The sequence below is a fragment of the Pelodiscus sinensis genome, chromosome 5 (assembly GCF_049634645.1).
Source record: "Pelodiscus sinensis isolate JC-2024 chromosome 5, ASM4963464v1, whole genome shotgun sequence".
Taxonomy (NCBI): Eukaryota; Metazoa; Chordata; order Testudines; family Trionychidae; genus Pelodiscus; species Pelodiscus sinensis.
In genome coordinates this window covers 8,454,973-8,475,810 of record NC_134715.1, presented here as the reverse complement: position 1 = coordinate 8,475,810, position 20,838 = coordinate 8,454,973, and the positions used below count along the sequence as shown (strand labels likewise).

Sequence of the window (20,838 nt, the reverse complement as noted above, 5' to 3'; positions counted from 1 at the left end):
AGGGCTTTTTAGAAAGAGAGCATCCAGATTCACTCGCTGCTTTCTTTCGAAAAAGCGGCTTGCTTTTTCGAAATTTCCGCTTGCAGTCTAGACGCTCTTTTTCGAAAGAGGCTTTTTCGAAAGTATCTTTCGAAAAAGCCTCTTTCGAAAGAGGCTTGCAGCCTAGACATAGCCTTGGGGTGGGGAGAGAGAGCTAACTGGGGCTTGTAGCCCTCCTGGAGGAGGCGTACTTAGAGGAGGAAAGATCAGAAGTCTGGTAGGCTGGGTAGGACAGAAAGGGTTACTGCACGTGCTGAAACATGCAGCATTGATCAACGGAGCAGATGAGTTCTCCAGATGAGGGAAAGCAAAGGTCACTTTCCGCTGAAGGAGCAGGAATCTGCCAGCAATAGAGGAAGGTAATTAGGCCTGCTAGGCACAAGATGTAAACATAGCAAGTCCTACTTTCCTGAGTACCCTTTTCTTTTGTGCATTCTTCTGCCCTCGCTGATTATTTTTAAGCTGGACCAATTATGTAATATCCTCTCTACAGGCTCGTGAAGAAGTAATTAATTCTTTCCTCAGACTGTATTCAGAATGTGCACATCCCAAATACTCACAACTCGTACACAACTTTGGCATTCAAAAGAATGTGAAAGCATTTAGAACGTTATCTTGAGAAAGAACTGTGCTTAAATTCCCTCTTAAAACCCTGAGCCTGATACTAGTTTCGCATTTTTCTTTTAAAGAAATAAGGCAAAGGAACCTTCCCAACTCAGATTTATACACTTTTTTTTTAAATGTTAAATTCAAGTGGAAGATGTCGCATAAGACAAACATATAATAAATTCAGTCCCCTTGCAGTATTTTTCAGACTAAATCACCATAGTGTCATAAACCCAATAATGAAACAATCCATACAAATTAATAGACTTAATTTTCATTGTCCAGTTTGAAAGGCAAAAGTGTAAAAATACCTGAACATGTAACAAACTTTTTAAATTATTTCAGTTTTATTGATTTGAAATTCACCACTGGTAAATGAATTTCTTTTAAAATAAGATTAGTAAATTGAAGGGTTTGTTTAAATCTACAAACTCTAAGTCTCTCTCATCATACCACACTAGATGGTATACAGTGCGGGGGGGAGGGGGATATATACATGACTGGTCTATTCCCGGTTGTGGAAATCAAAGCACGCAATCCCCTGCATTCATACTGAAATCCACGGAGATCAGTAATTATGTTGTTTGAAGCTGATGGGGCTTTGTGTAGGTTCAGGGTCTGGATGTAGATTTAACTGCACGATTGAGGCCTTCACAAGAAAACTACCATATAGACACATAAGAAAAGCAAATTAATTTTTCAAGGTAATTTAAAGGCAAAGGATTATAAATACTAAAAATGGGGCTTGTGAGGTTTTATCCAATTTATGATTAGTCTGGTCAGAATTTGATTTATTGTTTTATAATTCTGAAAGTTAATATACTTTTATTTAAACAGTTATTTTAATAGTCACAGTTGCCAAAGTTAAGGGGAGGGTCGTACAACAATGATTTAACAGCCAGAGATGTTAGGATTAAAAAAATTAGATCTTTATAACCAGGGCTTGACAATTAGCGTAATCTACTTGCCCGAGGAACAGCCGCTTGGCAAGCCCTGTTTATAACCATTAGCACACAAACCAACCACATCCCATCAAAATATACAAAATAAATATCAAATCAAACTAAGTTCTCAAGCAGCATTTTTCTTACTTTACCTACATGTAAATTTTAATGGTCACTGATAGAAATATTTTTTCACCAGTTTGCATGTGTTCAGTGAAATCTGAATCCTTCCAAGCCTGATGTGCATAGAAAGATGGAAGGTTTCTTTTTGAGTTTAGTTCTTGAAACTGTTTTTCTGCTTGTCTGGTCTTCTCCGGTTTTGCTGAGAGCTTCGAAGCTTGCTCATTATGAGCACTCACACATTCGTTATCAAAGAATTCCTTTAAACAAAACGTTAGCCCTGGAACTTAACAGTAAGTCAGTATTGATAAAACTAAACTAGAAGCTATAAATCACGGAAACCAAGAATGTAAAAAGATGACTATAAATCTCTTCTCTCAAATGCTTAACTTTCATTCTTGTGACCACTGCACTAGTTATTTCACAGCATGCCAGGGTAGGGATGTGAACGGTTAACTGGTAAGCACCAACAGTCAAACCAGTGGGGGCTGGAACAGCCCCCCGCCCACTGGCAATATTTTCCAATGCTGAGATATCTTTTTCCGAGATGAAGTGACCACATCTGCATGCAGTATTCAAGGTGTGGGCGTACCATGGAATTATATAGAGGCGATAAGATATTTTCTGTCTGATTCTCTATCCTTTTAATGATTCCCAATATTCGGTTTGCTTTTTTGACTGCCGCTGCACATCGAGCGTATGTTGTCAGAGAAAACAACTAGCAAAAAGGGTTTGGGGAGCCCAATTTGTCTTCGGGTCACCACGAAGATACCTTGATGGAAGGCAGTACAAAGGAATGGTGTCCTCATGAAAATGAAGGTGGTAATATGAGAACTCCTCGTAAGAGAGCCCAGCAGCAAAGATTCACACTTCTGTGATCGCTGTTTGCATTTAATAACCAAAGACAATCTGCCTGTTTTTACAGTAAGGACCTCTTATTTGCGATGGTACTCTCCTTTCTCATTTAGTAACACGGTGTCCTCTTATTTCAAGCGATCCTTGCCTCAGTTTGCCTGGACTATGGAAAGAAATGTTGGCAACCACAACAGCCGTGCATGTTGCACCGACACTCACACTATGTCCCAGGGGTACGTCCAGACGACAATCACTGTGCTCTAAGGATGGGTCCCCAATTGCAGAGCTGTTCCAGGCTGGAATCACACCATGCTGCTGGACCTTGTATAAGCTGGGTTTCATTCCAACCTAACAGGGCTGATTTGAGCTAGGGATGTACTAGCGTAGTGCCGTGGTCCCCAACACGGTGCCATTTGTGTGCACCCGCCAAGTGCTCGGGGCTGGCCTGGCCCCGGGCACGTGGTGCATACACGGTGCCGGAGCCGGCCCGGGCGCACGGTAAGCGTCGGCTCCGGGAGCGCCGCGAATTGGCCGCTCGCGCCCCCGGTGCGCGGCGCTTGCAGGAGGGGGGCGCGCCGGCCCCGGGCGCGCGGCGCTTGCAGGGGGCGGGGGGACGCCGGCCCCGGGCGCGCGGCGCTTGCAGGGGCGCTGGCCCCTGGCGCTTGGGAGGAGCGCCAGCCCCGGGAGCGCGGCGCTTGCAAGGGGGGGGGGGGTGCCGGCCCCGGGAGCGCGGCGCTTGCGGGAGGCCCCACCCCCGAGCACGTGGCTATGGGGTGGCCCCGCCCCCAAGCACGCGGCTATGGGGGGGCGGGGCGGCGTGCATGTGTCCCCGCCCTCTGGCGCCCGGCAGGCTAACGGCCACGCCCCCTGGCGCCCGGCAGCCTCTAAAGGTTGGGGACCACTGGCGTAGTGGATTAACCAATCAGCAAATGCTTATAGGTCATTGCTGTAGACTTCATGCATTTCCCCCTGCCCTAGCCAGTACATTTTTTAGCAGGCTGGCCAGCAGCTATGCAATGGGTCCTGGCTTGCAATGGGTCCAGGACCTGCTCCTGCTCTAAAGTGTTGTTAGGAGTCAGGCAGGGAGGCAGCCTGGCTCAGTTCTGGCTCATGCTGGGTCCAGGAGCTCAGACTCCTTCCCCAGACAGGGGCTGCTGCCACCCCGTATCCGAGGCAAGGTCCTCTAGGGGGACTGGTTTTTAAACTGGCTCCCCTCATGGACCAACTCCTGCCTGGCACCCCACACTGTTGCCTCAGATATAGAGGCAGCAGCACGCAGTGGCCAGGGGCTCCTTGGGAGCAGGGCCGGCCCCACCCCCAGGAACTATAAAATACTTGAGTAATTGATACGCATTTATGAGGTTAATTAACTATTCAATTAACCGATATTTAACATCCCTACTTTGAGCACGCTCAGCTTTCTAGCAGAACCATTTGCCCCTAGCCATAGACTTCCTTCCATCAAGGGAGCCCAAGATACCTACACCTAGTAATTTAAGTTCTATTATTTTCTCACTGGAATAATGCCACAATTCCTGGTTTTCTTGCATTGACTCACAGGATATAGGAATAAAGTCTCGGTGTTTGCAAAGCTATTCAGATAAGGAAAGGAAACTTGCAGGCTTAAAACTCTCAATATTTAAATCTGGACCAGCGTCTAAAAGCCCACGGCTAGCAGGATCAGTGATCGCTTTAATCCAGGCTAGAAATTAGGGATGCCATCCTAGGCTTATTGGTTAATCTTATGTACTCCATGTATTCTGCATCCCTCCACGGAGCTGTCTGCCTCAGTCCCCGCCCTAGCGCTCCTACCTTGGATATAGAAGCAGCACCTTATAAAGTGAAGCAGGCAGGCAGGAGCTGGATACGCAATAAGCCAGCTTGCAAGCCAGCTTCCTGCACATATTAGCTCACACAAGTCGCTGCCCACCCCCCCTCCAGTCAGAGGCAGCAGCGAGGTGCGGAGGCAGGGGAGGCTGCCACGGACAGAGGCTGCTCTGTGGGATGCCGGTGCAGATCCTGTCTGCAGGAAGCTCAGACACCCTAGGACAGAGGCTGGTGGTGCCGTGCACGACTGCCTCTGTATCAGAGGCAGCAGCCTAGGGCAGCGGGAGTGAGCAGCTCCCCAAGAGGGGGGCTGGGAGCGCACTGCCTGCTGGCCCCACCCCGGGGGACTGTTGAATAGTCGTGTAACCGATAATACATTGTGCGGTTACACGACTATTCAATTAATCACTATCTAACATCCCTAGGAGAAATGCTGGTTTTCAAGGCACTCCTAGCCTGGAAAATTGCAAGATCCATAGGGAGCCGGAAAATCGGTTCATTCTCAGAGCCATACAGCTTTGCCTTTTGCTTCGCACCCTGCTTGATTTTGGTTGCCAGTCTCTCAGATTGCTACAGCTGGCAAGCAGTACTGTCTCTACACCGGGAGCAGCTTGGGACCCCAGCAAACCAATAATGCTTTTAAAAATCTGTCTCTCTTTCGTAGCCACAGACCGCTGTGGTCCCCATGAGGAATGGACTGTGCATGCAATTACTATTATTAAACAGATCTATTGTAAACCTCTGGCGTGGCGAGCTGCTAAAGCAAACATTCCCCTCACTGCAGGCTGTTCTCTGTGGCTCAGAGGCACTTGGGCAACACACACCACAGACGTGTTACGTCACCACGCAGAAGCAAATTGAGATTCCACTTTTTTCCCCCCTCCCTTCCTTCCTTTGGACAAAAGCAGCAATTGCGGGCGTGAAATTTCTACGTGGAGCTTAACAAAAGTCGACTAGCACATTTTGAAAAAGAAAAAGCGGGAAGCGAGTTGCTCCGTTAAAGACAAACTGAGTCATGGGAGGCATGTTGACCACAGGAGGAAAAAAAAAAGCAACCAATTGATGCCATTTTAATCAGCCACTTGCTTGCTAATGGGGAAGCTCCCTGCTGAATTTTAAACAGCTTCATGCTGCAACTGGCTCACGTGATGGCTGTTTGCTGTGGTCGTATTTCTCCACGCTCATCTCTCCTGTCTAACTCCTGACGACCGAATGCAGTGAGGGGAGTCTAGTCGGGTTAGCCAGATGTGCATTTCTGACAGCTGAGACTGCACTGTGGAGAGTATTCTAAACATGCCATGAAAACCCCAGTCAATGCATTGAAAAAAAAGAATAAACCTAACATCCTGAATCAGAAAAGAAAAGACGTTTTGCTTTGACAGATGAGCAATGGAAATAGTTCATGCAATGCTCTGCCAAGAGAAGCGTTTTGTTTGCCCACAGAAGTGCATTCAGTGTTTGAGACATTTGCGATGACAAGATCTTGAGGACAACCAAGATGTTACAACTGATTTGACAGTTGAGTTATATAATTTTTTTTTAATCTGGTGTAATTCGAAACTACTAATCACTGCGGGGAGGGGAGAGTGTTTCCAACTCTAAGATGTCTCTCTCCTGGATAATAGAATTTGGGATTTCACTCTCAATACCTGGGAGGAACAGACTAAGGAAAGTGAACACAGCTGCCATACGCACAGTGCTCAGAGTAAATACAACACTGAAAAGGTGGCAAGTCTGATTCTCCTTGACACCCACCATGAAAGCCCTGGCATTGCCAGCGTGATGGAATAGGGCAGAGTTTCTTAAACTTTTTAAGACTGAGGAACACCAAACAATTTTTTTTTTAAATGTGGAACACCAAGGATTTTTTGTTGAGGAAAAAAAAATGGTCGGGGAAAAGATGTTGAGCCCCCTCCACACACACACACACACAAAAAAAAAATCCTGCCCCTTTAAAGGTAGCCATTTTGAACTCTGTTCTCTGCAGTAGAACACAGTTTAAGAAACACTGGAATGGGGCCTTAATATAACAGAACCAGGCTCGCTGCAAGCAGGTTACATTCCCACCCCACCCCAAAACATACAGACCCATGAGAAATCCATTGGCTTTTGTCCCAAGTACGGAGCAGCTCATCTGTCAGTGTTAGCAGGAGCAGGCCCAAAGCCTGCACGTGTTGCTGGAGGTCAGTTCCCCCCCTCAGGACTATTGAGGTTTCAGCCGTGCTCACAGCATATCGGGCACTTTCCAGGCTTAACACAGCTCCATCCACGATGCACGATTTAAAGGCAGGCAGGTTGTGGGGCAAGGGAACAGCACAATGGGCTAACTGGCATCGGACCCTGACCATGTCTGGGCTGAACAGTATCAAGTTAGCAGATGTGCATGCACAAGGCACCCATGTGCAACATCAGAAGGCTCCTCAGCTCCCCATAGGTTTGCGGGAGGGACTTGAATGAGGAAAGCAGCAGGCACTGCGGGGAGAAGCTGACACACATGGAGGCAGCTGGCATTTCTGCCACAGACAGGAACAGCAACATCACCAAAACCAATCAATAAATTAATCAGGCAAATGTCCACAAGGAGGGAGGGGCAGATATGCAGGGAAGGGTAATCTCTATTCTTTCACAATGTCGGTTTTTCAGTAGGAATTAATTATCCTCAAAGAGGTAGCAGAAGAGGAAGGCCACGGCCCACTGGTATATGGAACTCTTTGCCAGAGGAGGCTGTGAAGGCTAGGACTATAATAGAGTTTAAGGAGAAGCTAGATAATTTCATGGAGGTTAGGTCCATAAAAGGCTATTAGCCAGGGGATAAAATGGTGTCCTTGGCCTCTGTTTGTCAGAGGCTGGAGAGAGATGGCAGGAGACAAATCGCTTGATCATTGTCTTCGGTCCACCCTCTCTGGGGCACCTGGTGCTGGCCACTGTCGGCAGACAGGATACTGGGCTAGATGGACCTTTGGTCTGACCCAGTACGGCCGTTCTTATGTTCTTATGAGATCATTGCCACGCAGACCAATAGATTAGCGTCTCACTGTTTCCCTGTTATGCCCCAAGTCTATCTGCAACCATTAGGGATGTAAAAAAAATATATAAAATATTAGCCATGTAACTGATAAAAATTGTATCGCGGTTAACCACAGGGCTGCTGGCCTGAAGAGAGCAGTCCCCCGCTCACAGTGTAGCTGGGCACCAGTTAACTGTTTACCAGCAAGTAAGGACTGTGCTTACCAGGTAACTGGTTACCTGTTTACATCCCTAGCAACTATCTGTTGTCTCCCTGTAAACTGAGAGCTTGGGCAGCCACCCAGAAGAGATTCTAATGTCTCCCAGCTGAGTAGCAGAGTGCTCACAGCATGTTTGTATAGGTGGTGCACGGCTGCAAATGCCTCAGTGCACATAAAACTTATTCTGCACATAAATGGAAAAAATTAAGAGGGCACACTGCCCCAGTCCCCAACTCTTTGCTATGGTAATACAAATAATGATAAAGATGCAACAAAGAATCTGAATTTGACAGAGGAAGTGGAGAGGGAGCCAATGGAGGGATTCAAAGTCCAAAGTCATATACCTGCATGTATTGCACATTTTATTTTTCCAGCCACAACATTCAGCTCCTAACACAGAGTAAGAAATGTGTATGTACTGAATCAGACTTCAGGGTGGTTGTGAGTTTCATTTGTTTAAAAACAGAGCCGCACACAGCACAACTGTCTACAAAGCAGGTGTTTCTTTCTGGAAGGCCCTAAAGTTGGACTATATTTTCAAATTTCAGACGTTTGAATAATCTATCTACAGTAAAACTCCAATGGTCTGGCATCTGATGGTCCGGCACCATCAGGAACCCAGAAGTGCTCCGGGCAGCCGGACCATTGGAGCTGCTCTGCCCACAGCTTCCCGGATTCAGCCGCTCCTAAAACTGACCAGCGGCTGAATTGGGGAAACCGGGGGCAGAGCAGCTGGAGTGCTGCCGAGTAGGTACCGTAGTGCTGCCCCTCGGGGCTGCGGGACCAACCCGGCAGCACCCCAGCTGTCCCCAAGTCAGCCGCTGCTGAAACTGATCAGCGGCTGACTCCAGGAAGCCCGAGGCAGAGATGCTCTGCCCCAGGCTTCCTGGAGTCAGCCGCTGGTCAGTTTCAGCAGCATCTGAATCAGGACGCCTGGGGCAGAGCAGCTTGCGGGGCTGCCAGGTTGGTCCCACAGCGCTGAGGTGCAGCGCTACTGGACCAACCCGGCAGCACTCCAGCTGCTCTGTCCAAGGTGTCCCGATTCAGCTGCTGTTGAAACTGACCAGCAGCTGACTCGAGGAAGCCCAGGGCAAAGCAGCTCTGCCTCGGGCTTCCTGGAGTCAGCCGCTGATCAGTTTCAGCAGCGGCTGACTTGGGGACAGCTGGGGCAGAGCAGCTGGGGTGCTGCCGGGTTGGTCTCCCTGCGCAAAGGGTTGGCGCTACCGGACGAACCCGGCAGCACCCCAGCTGCTCTGCCCCAGGCGTTCCCAAGTCAGCCGCTGCTGAAACTGAAACTGTCCAGCAGCAGCTGAATCAGGGACGCCTGGGGCAGAGCCGGACTATCGGAAGGGGGGGGCTATGAGGGGTCTGGGGCCCCCCCCCCTTCCGATAGTCCGGCATATCTGATAATCCAGCACCCCCTGGGTCCTAAAGGTGACGGATTATCGGAAGTTTACTGTATATATTTTAGAAATGTGCATCTGTCTAAATGTTCATGAGTCCGTTGGCTTAAGAACTTCTCCTAAACCAGACGTTCAAGGGCCATCAAATTTGGTAGGCAGTTTCCTCTTATCCTAACTTATCAGGGGTTGGTCCTCCAGGACAGTGGGATGTGCCTGGAATGTGACTGTTTCATATCAAACAGAAAAGAAGGGGTGTGAGAGCAGACACAGTTATACTCACCCATGACCACAGGGCGGCAGCAAGTCCCAAGCAAGCAGTCGCTGGCTGGCAGCACCCACCCCGCCAGCCAGCCTCAAGGAGCAGCTGCTAGCCACATTGCTGCTCCCCTGCCTGACCCAGAGAACACCAGCAGGAAGCCTATATGGGCTGGACCCAGAGAGAACCCAGCAGCCAGGGCCAACCCAGAGACAAGCCACTTATCTCGGGGACAAGCCAGCCTGACCTCACCCTGTTCCCTGAAATCCTCCCCTCCCCCCCACCAGTTCCTTTACCCCCACACTGCCAGCCGCCTCTTCTGAAGGACCCAAGTAACACCAAGTAATTCTGCTAGTGAATAATAATGTTTCTAAAAGGAAAAAAGGGGAAAATGCTACTAGTTTCCTTCAGGTGAATAAAAATCAACTATCGGGGAGAAGAATGAGGTGGGAAAATCAATTTTTAATTATTTAAATTTATTGTTTAAAAAATAAACTTGTTTAAAATTAAATCTGCATTTAATACAAAATATATTAAGGCCTAACCATATTATAATCTCTTCAAACACAAAAAATAAATGCTGGTTTGTGTGTTTAATTCAATTCCAATTACCATCTTAACACAGCTTGACACAAATCATGAGCAAAAAGTTAATTAGCTAGTGAATAAGCAATATATAGCACTCACTATTTTCTATCATGCTAACACGTTCAAGAAAGAATCAGACAATATTAAAGCTATAAATTTACTTAAAGAAATGTATATAGTGACAGCCATACCCACCCAGGTAAGAAAAGGACCTACCACTGCTAGCGTAAAGACTATTTAGTTGTAAATCAACTTGTTTTAATTATGCACCCAGTGCAAATTCACATTTCTTTAGGAAATAACTGAATTACAAATGGAAAAATTGATTAAAAACAGTGCCTTTTAGAACATTCAACCTATTGGTTTATCGAATGGAAGGGAGGATTTTGTTTTTGGATTTTAATTTACTCTCTCTCAGACACACACCCCCCAGCCTCTGTTTAAATTATTAATTTTCTTGTCACGGCTGTCTTGATGTGAAAAGCCAATTTGTTTAGCCGCGCAGCATCGCTTACCGACACAAAGAATGTTGAAGCAGAACCCTTGCGAGGTGGATTTGTTGACCAGCTGATCTGGAAGACTATCAAAGCCCACATGGCCAGAGAGGGAGAGGTTTCGAAGCTCGTCGTTCTGAAAAACCCAAACAGAAATATTTGTAACCAAGATGCCAAGCAACCGCGCATGCAGGTCCAAGTTATAGGAATCTCTGGCACTCTCAAAGGAGAGAATAACACTGTCCCCCGTTAGCCCAGGTCAGTGTTTCTTAAACTGTGTTTCGTGGCGTACCGGTGCGCCCCGGAGAACAAGAGTTCAAAATGGCCGCCCTTAAAGGGCCAGGCGACCTTGGTGTCCCTCAAAAAAAATATTATTTGGTGTTCCTCGGTATTAAAAAGTTTAAGAAACACTGGTCCAAGTGGTCTATGGCAGGAGGGAATGGACGGAGTAGATTCTCAACTGCAGTAAGTTGAGGGTCAGTAATATGGAGTCAGCAGGCCTAAATAGAGGCCTGCAACATGGAAACAGCAACAGGCCTGCAATCCAGTGAGCAAGACTTTGGTTCAGTAACACAGGAGCCAAGAAAGAAGCCATATTGATAATTGTGTAAGTTAGGTCAGGCATGGAAGGACACAGGGAGGCACTGGGTACAGACTGTAAGCCAAAGGGGAGTAATGGAACATCTTAATAAGAAATGTCTTGGTACAAAAACTCCCTAAAAACTAATGCACATACTGACCTAGGTTCAGGACCAGGTCGGAATTGACAGCATGAAGGATAGTAAGTAAGCCCCCCTTCCGTAAGGTGAGGGGTGGTAACTAGGCAACAGAGGGTGGTAACCTGGTACGTAAAGAAATGATGTAAGTTGTTTGTACCTGTCTATAAAAGGACACCGCAGAGGGTGCTCTCCGGCCGACCTTGGGGGGGGAGGGGGGGGCGCACTAGGCGCCTGAATGGCAGGCGTCATTGCCTAAACTTACAGAGTGCACAGTAGCTTAACTTTGACTAACTGCTGTTAATATCTGTTATGTAGCAATAGGCCTGCCCGGTGTTGGTACCTTGTCAACGCGGGCCATAGTGCCCAGTGGTGTAACATTGTACTGATCTCTGTTACCAACTGGTAGAGCTTCGCATTTGACAAACCTGCTCGATTGATTTCAAACCTTGCCTGCATCTGTCGTTTCCGGGGCCTCTCAGAGATCTCTTGTGTTGACCCAAGTGCACGGGGTCTAACACTCTAGATCAGTGGTCTCCAACCTTTTTACACCCAAGATCACTTTTTAAGTCTCAGAACAGGCAACGATCTACTGCCCCGCCCCTTCCTTGAAGCCCCGCCTACATTACATGAGGCAATCTAATGTAAATGCACTGCACAGGTGCGCAGTTCAGAGAGGGCTCAAGAGCTACTCTTGGAGCCCCTGAGATCTACCGGTAGATCGCGATCTACTGGTTGGTGACCACGGCTCTAGATAAAGGGAGTACCGATTGTTACGCATACAGCCGAGAGTTTAACAACGGAGTAGAGGTCCTGTCAGGAGCGCGCCAGGACAACCCTGACCAGACGACGCTGACACTGACAGTCCAGACCACCGAAGGTACCGGGGTACGAGAACACCGAGGTACGACACTCAACCACCTGTTCTTCTGGCTCAATTTGCTCCCCAGTGCCCAGGTGTCTTCCTTGGGTGTGTGTTCTACCCAACCCTTCTGTGGGGCTAGCTATCTACAGCTCCCCCCCCACAATCCACAGAAAGAGGCAGTTCCTCTGGGCCAGTGACTGGCAGATTGCAGAAGGTGAAACTGAAGTTCCGTGCCCCAGTTTCAGACAGTCTTGTGGCCACAGGAGAGAAAAAAAGTCAGGAGGCGAGACACACGGTCAGACAACGGGGTTGTGACTGCCCCCCACCAAGCTGCAATCTTAGCTCTGCTCAGATGAGCCCCCACTATGAGACACCAGATCCCCTGGCTTGCTCTGTGACCATTGTGCACGGTGGGAAGAGGCCAACAGAGCTGCCGGGCCGTGGACAAGATATGGGAGGGGGGGGGGGGTCACACCTCCATGCTTCAAGAAGAGGCGGAGCCTCAAGCCGAAGGGGCAGGCCTGTGGGCAGCCAGCCTCTGCACCGCGCTACGCTTAAGCCCCCATCCCACCCCTCAGGGACTCGCTCCGGCAGCAATTTAAAGGGCTTGGAGCTCCAGCTGCCGCTGCCCCTAGGAGCCCCCGGCCCTTTTGTTGAATTGCCGGGTCCCGGAGTAACTGCCCCCTTTGCCCCACCACAATCAGCGGGCCTGACCGTGCAGCTCTCATGATGCAGAGACTATGGCAGCTGGTTACCTCCACCCGGCTAAGAGTTTCCCAGTTGTCTGGGGTAGGGGGAAAGAGGAACGGCCCGTCTGGTGCAGAACCATTGTAGGCAGCATCTTCACCACTGTCCCTGCAACCTTTCTACCGGGGGGTTGGGTGGATCATGCCGAAGTCTCTGTCCCCAGCTGGCCGCTTGGGATTTTGACTTCAACGTCATCAGTCCTGATGTAAGTAAGTGGAGAAGCCAGCGCGCTACTCCGTTACATGCGTCACGGATAAAGGAGTTCTCTCAATTCTCCTAATCTGCACCGCAACGTAACAAGGACGGGACGCTCTGCGTGTCAGCCCTGGCGATCGTTGTAGGGCCACGGCAGGGCATAGCTCACGTTGTTCAGAGAACACCCCTACAGCGTCCAAAGGCTTTGGACGCATCGTTCCAACACGGAAGACGGGTGTTGGCCTGTGAGTGGTTTGGTTTACACGCAACAGCATTGCACGGTAAGAAAGCGGGGCAGTCACCCCTCGGCTTTTCAGCATGGCGCACAATTTCCTGTGCAAGGCCTGTCTCAGATTCCATGGCCTTGAAGGAAAAGTAGTCACTTAACGCAGACACACTCAAGTCTTCCTGCAGGTTTACTTTACGCCTGTGGGAAGATTTAACCAGGAGTTTCCACCACCCCCCTCCATCTACCTCTGCTGGCTTGGTCGGGTACCCTGAGCCGAAAGACACCTCAGCAGAGATTTTCACAGGATTTATTGTACCAGCAGGGATCTTGCAGGATAAAGAGCTGGAGCAAGTCCGATGTTATATTTAGAGTTTTCCACAACAGCTGTACAGTTAGTTATGTTTTAGTCTAGAAAAAGCAGCCTCACTAGTTAGCTCTTCTGCCAAATCACCCGGATGCAAAGGCTCAGGAACAGATTACAGAACTCTGTGAAACAGCACAAGATGTCATTCCCTGTCATGCTGGTTTCCATAAGAAAAGTTGGGTGTCCCAGACTTCAGACCTTTACTTTTTTCCCCCCAATACCAGAAATTTGCATAGGAACTACTAAATTGCTACTAAATTATAACCCTGTACAGCCTAGGCCTGATCCAAAGTCCGTTGAACTAAATGGGAGTCTTTCCATGGATTCCAACTGGTTTTGGATCAAGTCCTTAGAGAAATGGTGTTTAATTTAATTCTTAGGGGTCACCCTTGTTTTCTGCTCTGTGTTCTATTCTCCCATTTGCCAGAGATTTGCTATGCAACCGGGGCAAGGCATGGGGCTCTCCAAAGCCCATTCCCCACCAGAAACAAACAAGAGCCCTATTGCTTAGGGGCTGAGAGATGGGGGCTACATCTACACCTCCAGGGATTTGATGGTCTAGATATACTGGCAGAGGTACCCTGACAAACCCTGTTAGCAGTGGGTACACCCCGAAAGTAGGGCTACTCAACTATGGAAACCTTGGGGGCCACAATGATACTTACAACACATGCCCGGGGCCACAACTTAAGTGTGGTTGCATGTACATGCAAATATATATGCAAATATATTCAAATAGCTTCTTTCACACTGACGGGCATGAATACAAAGCACTTCCCACAATGCCCTGGAACCTCCTCTCTGGGGGCTAGAAATGCCGATACCCTGCACCCATCTGTTCTGGCCAGCCTGTCCACTTGTGCCTTTCAATGCTCATCCCTCCTGGGAGACGCCTTGCCATTGTGGAGCGTGTTCCCACAAGCAGGCCGTGTGCTGAGCCCCGCGTAAGCCGAAACCGCCCCGTGGGCCGCAAACAAACAGGCCACAGGCCACACGTTGAGTAGCCTTGCCAGGGAATCTTAAGCCAGTTTCCTGAATAGAGCAAGGCCTAGTCTTCACTTATCTACACTGCTCTCTCACACCCTGACTTAATTTTCTAGTGTAAACGAGGCCCAAAAGGCACCAGCAAAAGGGTGTTTTCGCCAGTATTACGTTGTCTGCACAAGGGTTTTTGCCAGCGGGGATGGAGAGACACACAAAGGGGCTCCCATGACGGACACGGCTGTGCCAGCAAACCTGTTACATGCTGTTCAGGTGTAGGGGTGGATCCACGGCGTTCAGCACTGACTGACTCCCACTGAAGCCAGGGCCAGTTGACGGCAGCACGAGCCGAGTTTAGGTGAAGGCTGAGCGCATTTGAAAACCCCTCCCTTAATGTTTGTGGGGACAAGCACTTCAGATGTAAAATCTGTGGGTCTGTGCCATTTCCGTTAGAAGCTTGGCTCTGTGTGTGTGTGTGTGTGTGTGTGTGTGTGTGTGTGTGTGTGTGTGTGTGTGTGTGTGAGAGAGACACACACACACACACACGACAGCTGGCACACACACAGGCAGTGGCTGCCTTTTCTTCCTTTGCCCCCCTAAACCCAAACAGCAGAACGCAGGAGTCGGTCTACCACTCTTCGCTCTAGTGCCTCAGCAGCATAGAATCATTCATGCCTTTTCTCCTCAGCTCCTCCTCATTCATGCTCATCCTCAGCATCTCATTTAAGGCAGAGCATTTCAGGGGCAATTAGGAATGTCCCTACCAGCAAAAGAGCAGAGAAAGGCAAAGTCAGTGCATGGACACAGGGTCTCCACACACAACTCGCCTCATGGAGGATCCCAAGATCTTGATGCATCTCCAAGGGATCTGCTGGATCTGACATGGACCACTGCCTTTTTCTGGGAGGAGCCAATGCACGCTGCCAACACAATGGAAGAATCCCTCAGCTATTCAACTAATTGAAGTTCACACGCATCTCCTATTGCTCCTTATTTATGCAGGCATACGTCAAATGGCGGCGGGGAGGGGTGGGGGAGGAAAGCATGGGATCATGTTCAGGTAAATTGTCATGAAGTGGGGCAAACAACATGCTGTGGCTGCTAGTCATTTTTAAAGAGTCTGTTGAATTAAGTTTTTAACGAAGCAGTGGAGGCTAAGTCCTGGCCCACCTTTCTTGGTGGCTATTAAGTACAGGAGGCCCCTGCCTTACAACAGCCAGAGTTATGGCCTTTTCTGTATGTGCAGAAGGGGCCAAAATCCGACTTACGTCCTCATCCCTGCAATTACGATGGCATACACGGCCCTGTCATAAATGCGGACTCGAGTTACAATGCCCCCACTTGCAACGCAATCTCCAGAACTGATCACATGGCAAGTTGGGGGCAGCCTGTATTCCTCACCACAACAACCCTGTAGCTCCTTACTGGGAGTATTTTAGGAAATTGGCTGCAATATTAACAGGCAGAAAAGAGGTTTTTTCTATTGCATTTTGGGAGGTGGGTGGGGCTAGAAACGGTAATTATCTACCAAAATAAATAATAATAATTACTTATTTATTATTATTATTATTATTATTATCATCGCCGCCAGGGCTCGCCAAGCAGCTACGAGCCCTGCTCAGCAGCCGCACGATCTCGCGTGGTTCTGTGCTCTGCGCCGGCTCTTCTGGGTTGTAATCTACTCGCCACGGGTGAGGAGATTAAATTATTTGTCGAGCCCTGATTATCGCCATCAACAACAATAATAAAAGGGCCACCAGAGCTGAATGCCATGACAACCCAAACATTTGTCAGAGCTCAGGCTGGGTACTAGCCCGAGGTCACACTAGAACCTTCAGGTCATGCGGGGCTGGGCCAAGACCCCACGCAAACCAAAGCCTCTGTCTCCCAGCAACAGCAAGGAGAGCACAAAGTCAATCAGCTGCCACTCTCCACAGAGCCAGCCAATTCTGACGTATGCTAAAAAAATCTCTGTCATTTTGCATTCACCAGGACCAGACGCCAAGGGGGCCACCGCCACTACAGAGTCCGAGCACCTCCAGACCAACGGGACCACACAGTACGGAAATGCAACCAATTCTGCTGCGCACAGGGAATCCCACAGGGGGCAGGTCTGTGTGATGTGACATTAGCTGCCATTGCATTTGGGGAGGAGGAAAAAAAAAAAGAGAAGTGGAGAAGAAAATACTGGCACGATGCCTGTTTCTGAGCCAATGCGTTAAGGTTAACGAGAGAAGCAGCAGCTAGATCTATTTCCCTCTCTACGCTGTGTCAGATTGTTGCTGCGTTCTTTAAATGGGGCAGGACAGAGGTGAAGACGCATGGACCTGAAAACAGAGAGAGAGAGAGAGAAAGAGTGTGTGAGTGTGAGTGTGAGTGTGAGTGTGAGAGAGAGAGAGGGGGGGGAGATCTGGGCCAAAGCCATTACAGTGCTCCCAGTAAAGGAAATTGGGAGGAGGAGGGGGAAGACGGAGAGGTTACCATATGTGGAGAGTCTGGAGATGGTTGTGTGGTCCTTTTTCAGGCACTTTACCATTTAAGTTCTGGCACCAGGTAGCCACGGAGCCAGGTCCTTGGCTAGGTAAATCAGCACAGATCCACTGGGGTACCGGGGCTGTAACATTTATACCAGGTGAGGATCTGGCTCTGCACTTTGAACCTCAGAGTGGTTCTTTGCAGTCTATCACTGTCCAGCTGTGTGGATCATTGAGCCAGTCATCCCAGAAGCCCAGGCCGGCCGCTTGGGATGATCAGGACAGACTAGTACCAGCAGAGAAGGGACTGTATGAAGACAAAAACTCCACCCCAAAAGCAGGCCAGGGGAAAGCTGCTTCCTGCAGAACAATCCACACCAACACCGTAAGCTCTTCCATGAGGCCAAAACCCACGTGTGGAATTACCATCCCCGCTTTTGCTGCTATTTACAAGCCAAGCCAAGCTGCATCCACTGATGCACACACACGGAAACAGTACGAATGTGCTTTATTTGCCAGGCCCCACCTACACTCTGGAGAAGGGAGGGGGCAAAATGGGCTGAAAAACACCTCTTTTGCAAAAGAGCTCCTGGCCTCAGATTTTATCAGCATCAAGAGGAAGTCACTGCAGGGGAGCTGAAAGTGCAACTATTTCGGTACATAATTAGAAGAGCAGGAGGATGATTCACCCACTCAGTGGGGAACAGCACGACTATTTAAAATAGAAAGACGCCAACTCAGAGGGCCTCCCGTATCTCTTAATTAGCAGCAGGGATGTATGCCACATTAGAGCCAAGGGGCTAGATTCTGCTCTCACAGACACTTGTGTAAATCCTGTTCAAGGGACACCGGAAAAACGCCTCCTGTTGGGAGGGAAAACTGTCAATCCTGGCCTACTGTGATAAGGTTTTTCAGGCTAGAAAGAACGGTCAGTATTCTGACCCTGGTTATTCTGGGGTAAATGCAGGTTTTCTCTGTAGAAGTTAAAGGAATTAGTCAAGTTTAATGCTGGTGCAATTCAGATCAAAATCTGGATCATTCTATTTTCTTATGTGAAAAGAGTCGTTCAAAAGATGAAAACAGACTCCACTGAACCACTGTAGCGCAGAGGTTTGTTCCTAAATGGAAAAGCCCATCTCTCCCAGTCCTGGATTTTCCTTGATATGATATGCTCCAGTATTTTGTTCAAGCCAAGCCATCTAGGAATGTGTCTTCCTACCACCTCCAGCAAGAGATAACTCAGTGCAAGGAAACTTCTCGAGTTTCAGCCTAAGTTTTCCCTTTCGTCATCACCACGGCAAATCCCAAGGGGACATGTCCTCATTGCAAATCATGCACCACCCAGATCCATCCCTAAAGCAAGGTGCTGATGGTGGTCTGGATGTCCATTTAGTTTATCTTTGCTTAACAGCATCCCCAGTGTTACTCCCATCCTCCACCCAGAACAAAAACCATGCTTCCAATGCTGATAACTGGGAGGAGAGGTGACCTGGAATTAAGGGACGGTCTAGTACATGGCCATTTGCCAAAATTTAACTTTGTGCCTTAAGAATGAGAATAAGGGAATACTACCTGGGTGCTTCCCCAAGTGTGACATTGGGCATGCTAAGCCAAATCCTCAGCTGGTATAAATCAGTGGAGCAACTCTGATTTCAGTTATACAAGCCTGCACCCGCTGACGTTTCTCATCTCTGGCATCTAGGTATTTTAATGTGCTGCAGACTTCTCAAGACAGAAACAGAACGGATCAAGGGGAATTTTCATTTTTAAATTGGTCCTTCCTGTAGTTTCGGGACAGAGTCACTTCTTAAGCATTCTGTTGTTAGCCATCTTGGATTGTATTTCTTTACGTTTTTTTCCCCCATAGGGGCGTACATTTGTATGGTGCAATTGGTAGGCCATTAGAATTAAGGATGTTAAAATGCGGTTAATTGACTAGTTGATGGGATTGCCATCAACTAGCTGATCAGCACTTCCACATTTCTCCTTTGAAATATACAAGAGCCTCTACTGGCGCCCTTGTACATTTCATGGGAAGAATGCAGAGCTCCCCTTACAGCCCGGGGCCAGCGGGAAGTCTCACTGACTCTGGGTTGCACTCAGTGTACCTGCTTTGAAATGCACATGAGTCTCCAGAGGGGTCTCTTGTGCATTTCAAAACCACGGAGCCCAGGGTCAGCGGGGGACTCTTGTGCATTTCAAAGAAGGCACTTGCGTGCAGCCCGGATTCAGCAGGACTTCCCGCTGGCCCCAGACTGTATGCGGAATTCCGCATTCCTCCTTTGAAATGTGCAGGGGCTCTTGTACATTTCAAAGGAGAAATGCGGAAGTGCTATCGATTAGTCAACTAGTCAAAAGATTATCCAATAAGCAAATGCTATCGGATAGTAGACTAGTCTTTAACATCCTTAATTAGAATGATTTTTGCCTGATCTATGAACAGCTGTAGTGTAAGGAAGACACCTAACTAATGAGACAAAATTCAAAATCCTTAATTATTCCTGGGAAAGTGGAATGTGATGTAGCTATAATGAATGAACATAGAAACGTTGATGAGCAATGATCTTCTTGGTTTCAATACTGTGTTTCTTTGGGCAGCATGAGAGAAGGACTAAGTGGCAGAGAGGCACAAACCTTCAGAGGCTGACACACCTTCCTTCGAGCCAGGGCAGAAAGCGAGGCTTCATTCAACATAGCACTTAAATCAAAAAACAGCACCCTGGGATTCCACGTTGAGTTTGACACGACCAGCATGGTGACTTGCCTGGTGCAAAGATTGAGGCTCTCTTGAGACTTAATGCAGTACTGGAAAGGAGCCAGTGGCCGTGGAACACATCAGTACAAAGGACATAGAGAAAGGTGGGAAAGTTTCCCAGAGGCCAAATTTAGGCTGCCAAATCCAGAACCTCCAAAGGCAGCATTCTTTGAAATGCAGCCAGTTCCACACACAGGGCTAGCGAGACAGGCAGAACTGCAAGGGGTATCAATGAGTGGATGAGAAGATGGTGTTCAGCGGAGGGATTCTGGTTTATTAGAAACAAAGGAATCTTTTTGGGAAAGGAGAGGTCATTAGAGGAAAACTAGCCTCCACCTAAATCAAAATGGAACCAAATTGCTGGCATGTAAAAATTAAAAAGGCCATGAAACTTTTAAAACTAAATCTGAGGGAAATCCGACAAGTGGGGGGAAGCACGCAGTTTGGACAGAAATATCCCTTAGAGCAGGATTTATTAAGGGGATTCTCTATAATCTGATATAGAGTATAAGTTAATAAACGACGGGTAGGAACTGACGAAAAACAGTCAACACAGGAGTCTCATTCAATTGTGTCACATGAAGGCAGACAACTAAATAAAGACTAATATATAGGGCCTGAATACAAAATGCTTGAAGTCTAAATACTAAGATGGGTGAACTTGAGTGCCTGGTATTAAATGAGAATACTGATGATAATCAACACGACACAACACCAGAAGGCAAAACATACAGGAATGACAAGGCTGGTCAGCACCATCTATAGAGTCAGATATACTAAGCATCTCAAATGACTCAAACTGTGCCACCGAATCTTTGAAACATTTCCATGCCGCTTGCAGGAATTTTACTTGTGTCGCTGCACCTTTTAAAGTCTGTTTAACTAACCTCCTCAGATTTGTGTTGTTCCCCTTTCTGAAATTAAATGCCACAGTGTTAGGCTGCGGGGGTGTTTTTCCTGCCACAGGAGATGTCAAATCTGACTACATTAGGCTTACTATTTCCAAGCAGTCCAGCTATAGTCACCTCTTGGACCAGATCCTGCACTCCACTTAGGACTGAATCAAGAATTGCCTCTCTCCTTGTGGGTTCCAGAACCAGGTTCTCTATGAAGCCGTCATTTAAGGCGTCAAGAAACTTTATCTCTGCATCTC

General features: G+C 48.1%; 1 protein-coding gene across 4 annotated transcripts in view; it reads right to left on the bottom strand.

Moving 5' to 3' along the window:
* Window positions 1–20,838, bottom strand: part of SEPTIN11 (septin 11) — a 121,887-nt gene that overhangs the window by 45,586 nt on the left and 55,463 nt on the right. For all 4 annotated transcript variants that reach the window (XM_075929448.1, XM_075929447.1, XM_075929446.1 and 1 more), the window contains exon 2: window positions 10,381–10,495. Coding sequence is in view for 3 of the 4 variants with exons in the window: in XM_075929447.1 (XP_075785562.1) it covers window positions 10,381–10,495 (115 nt within the window). In the remaining variant the exon portion in view is untranslated. The remainder of the gene's footprint in view (window positions 1–10,380; window positions 10,496–20,838) is intronic.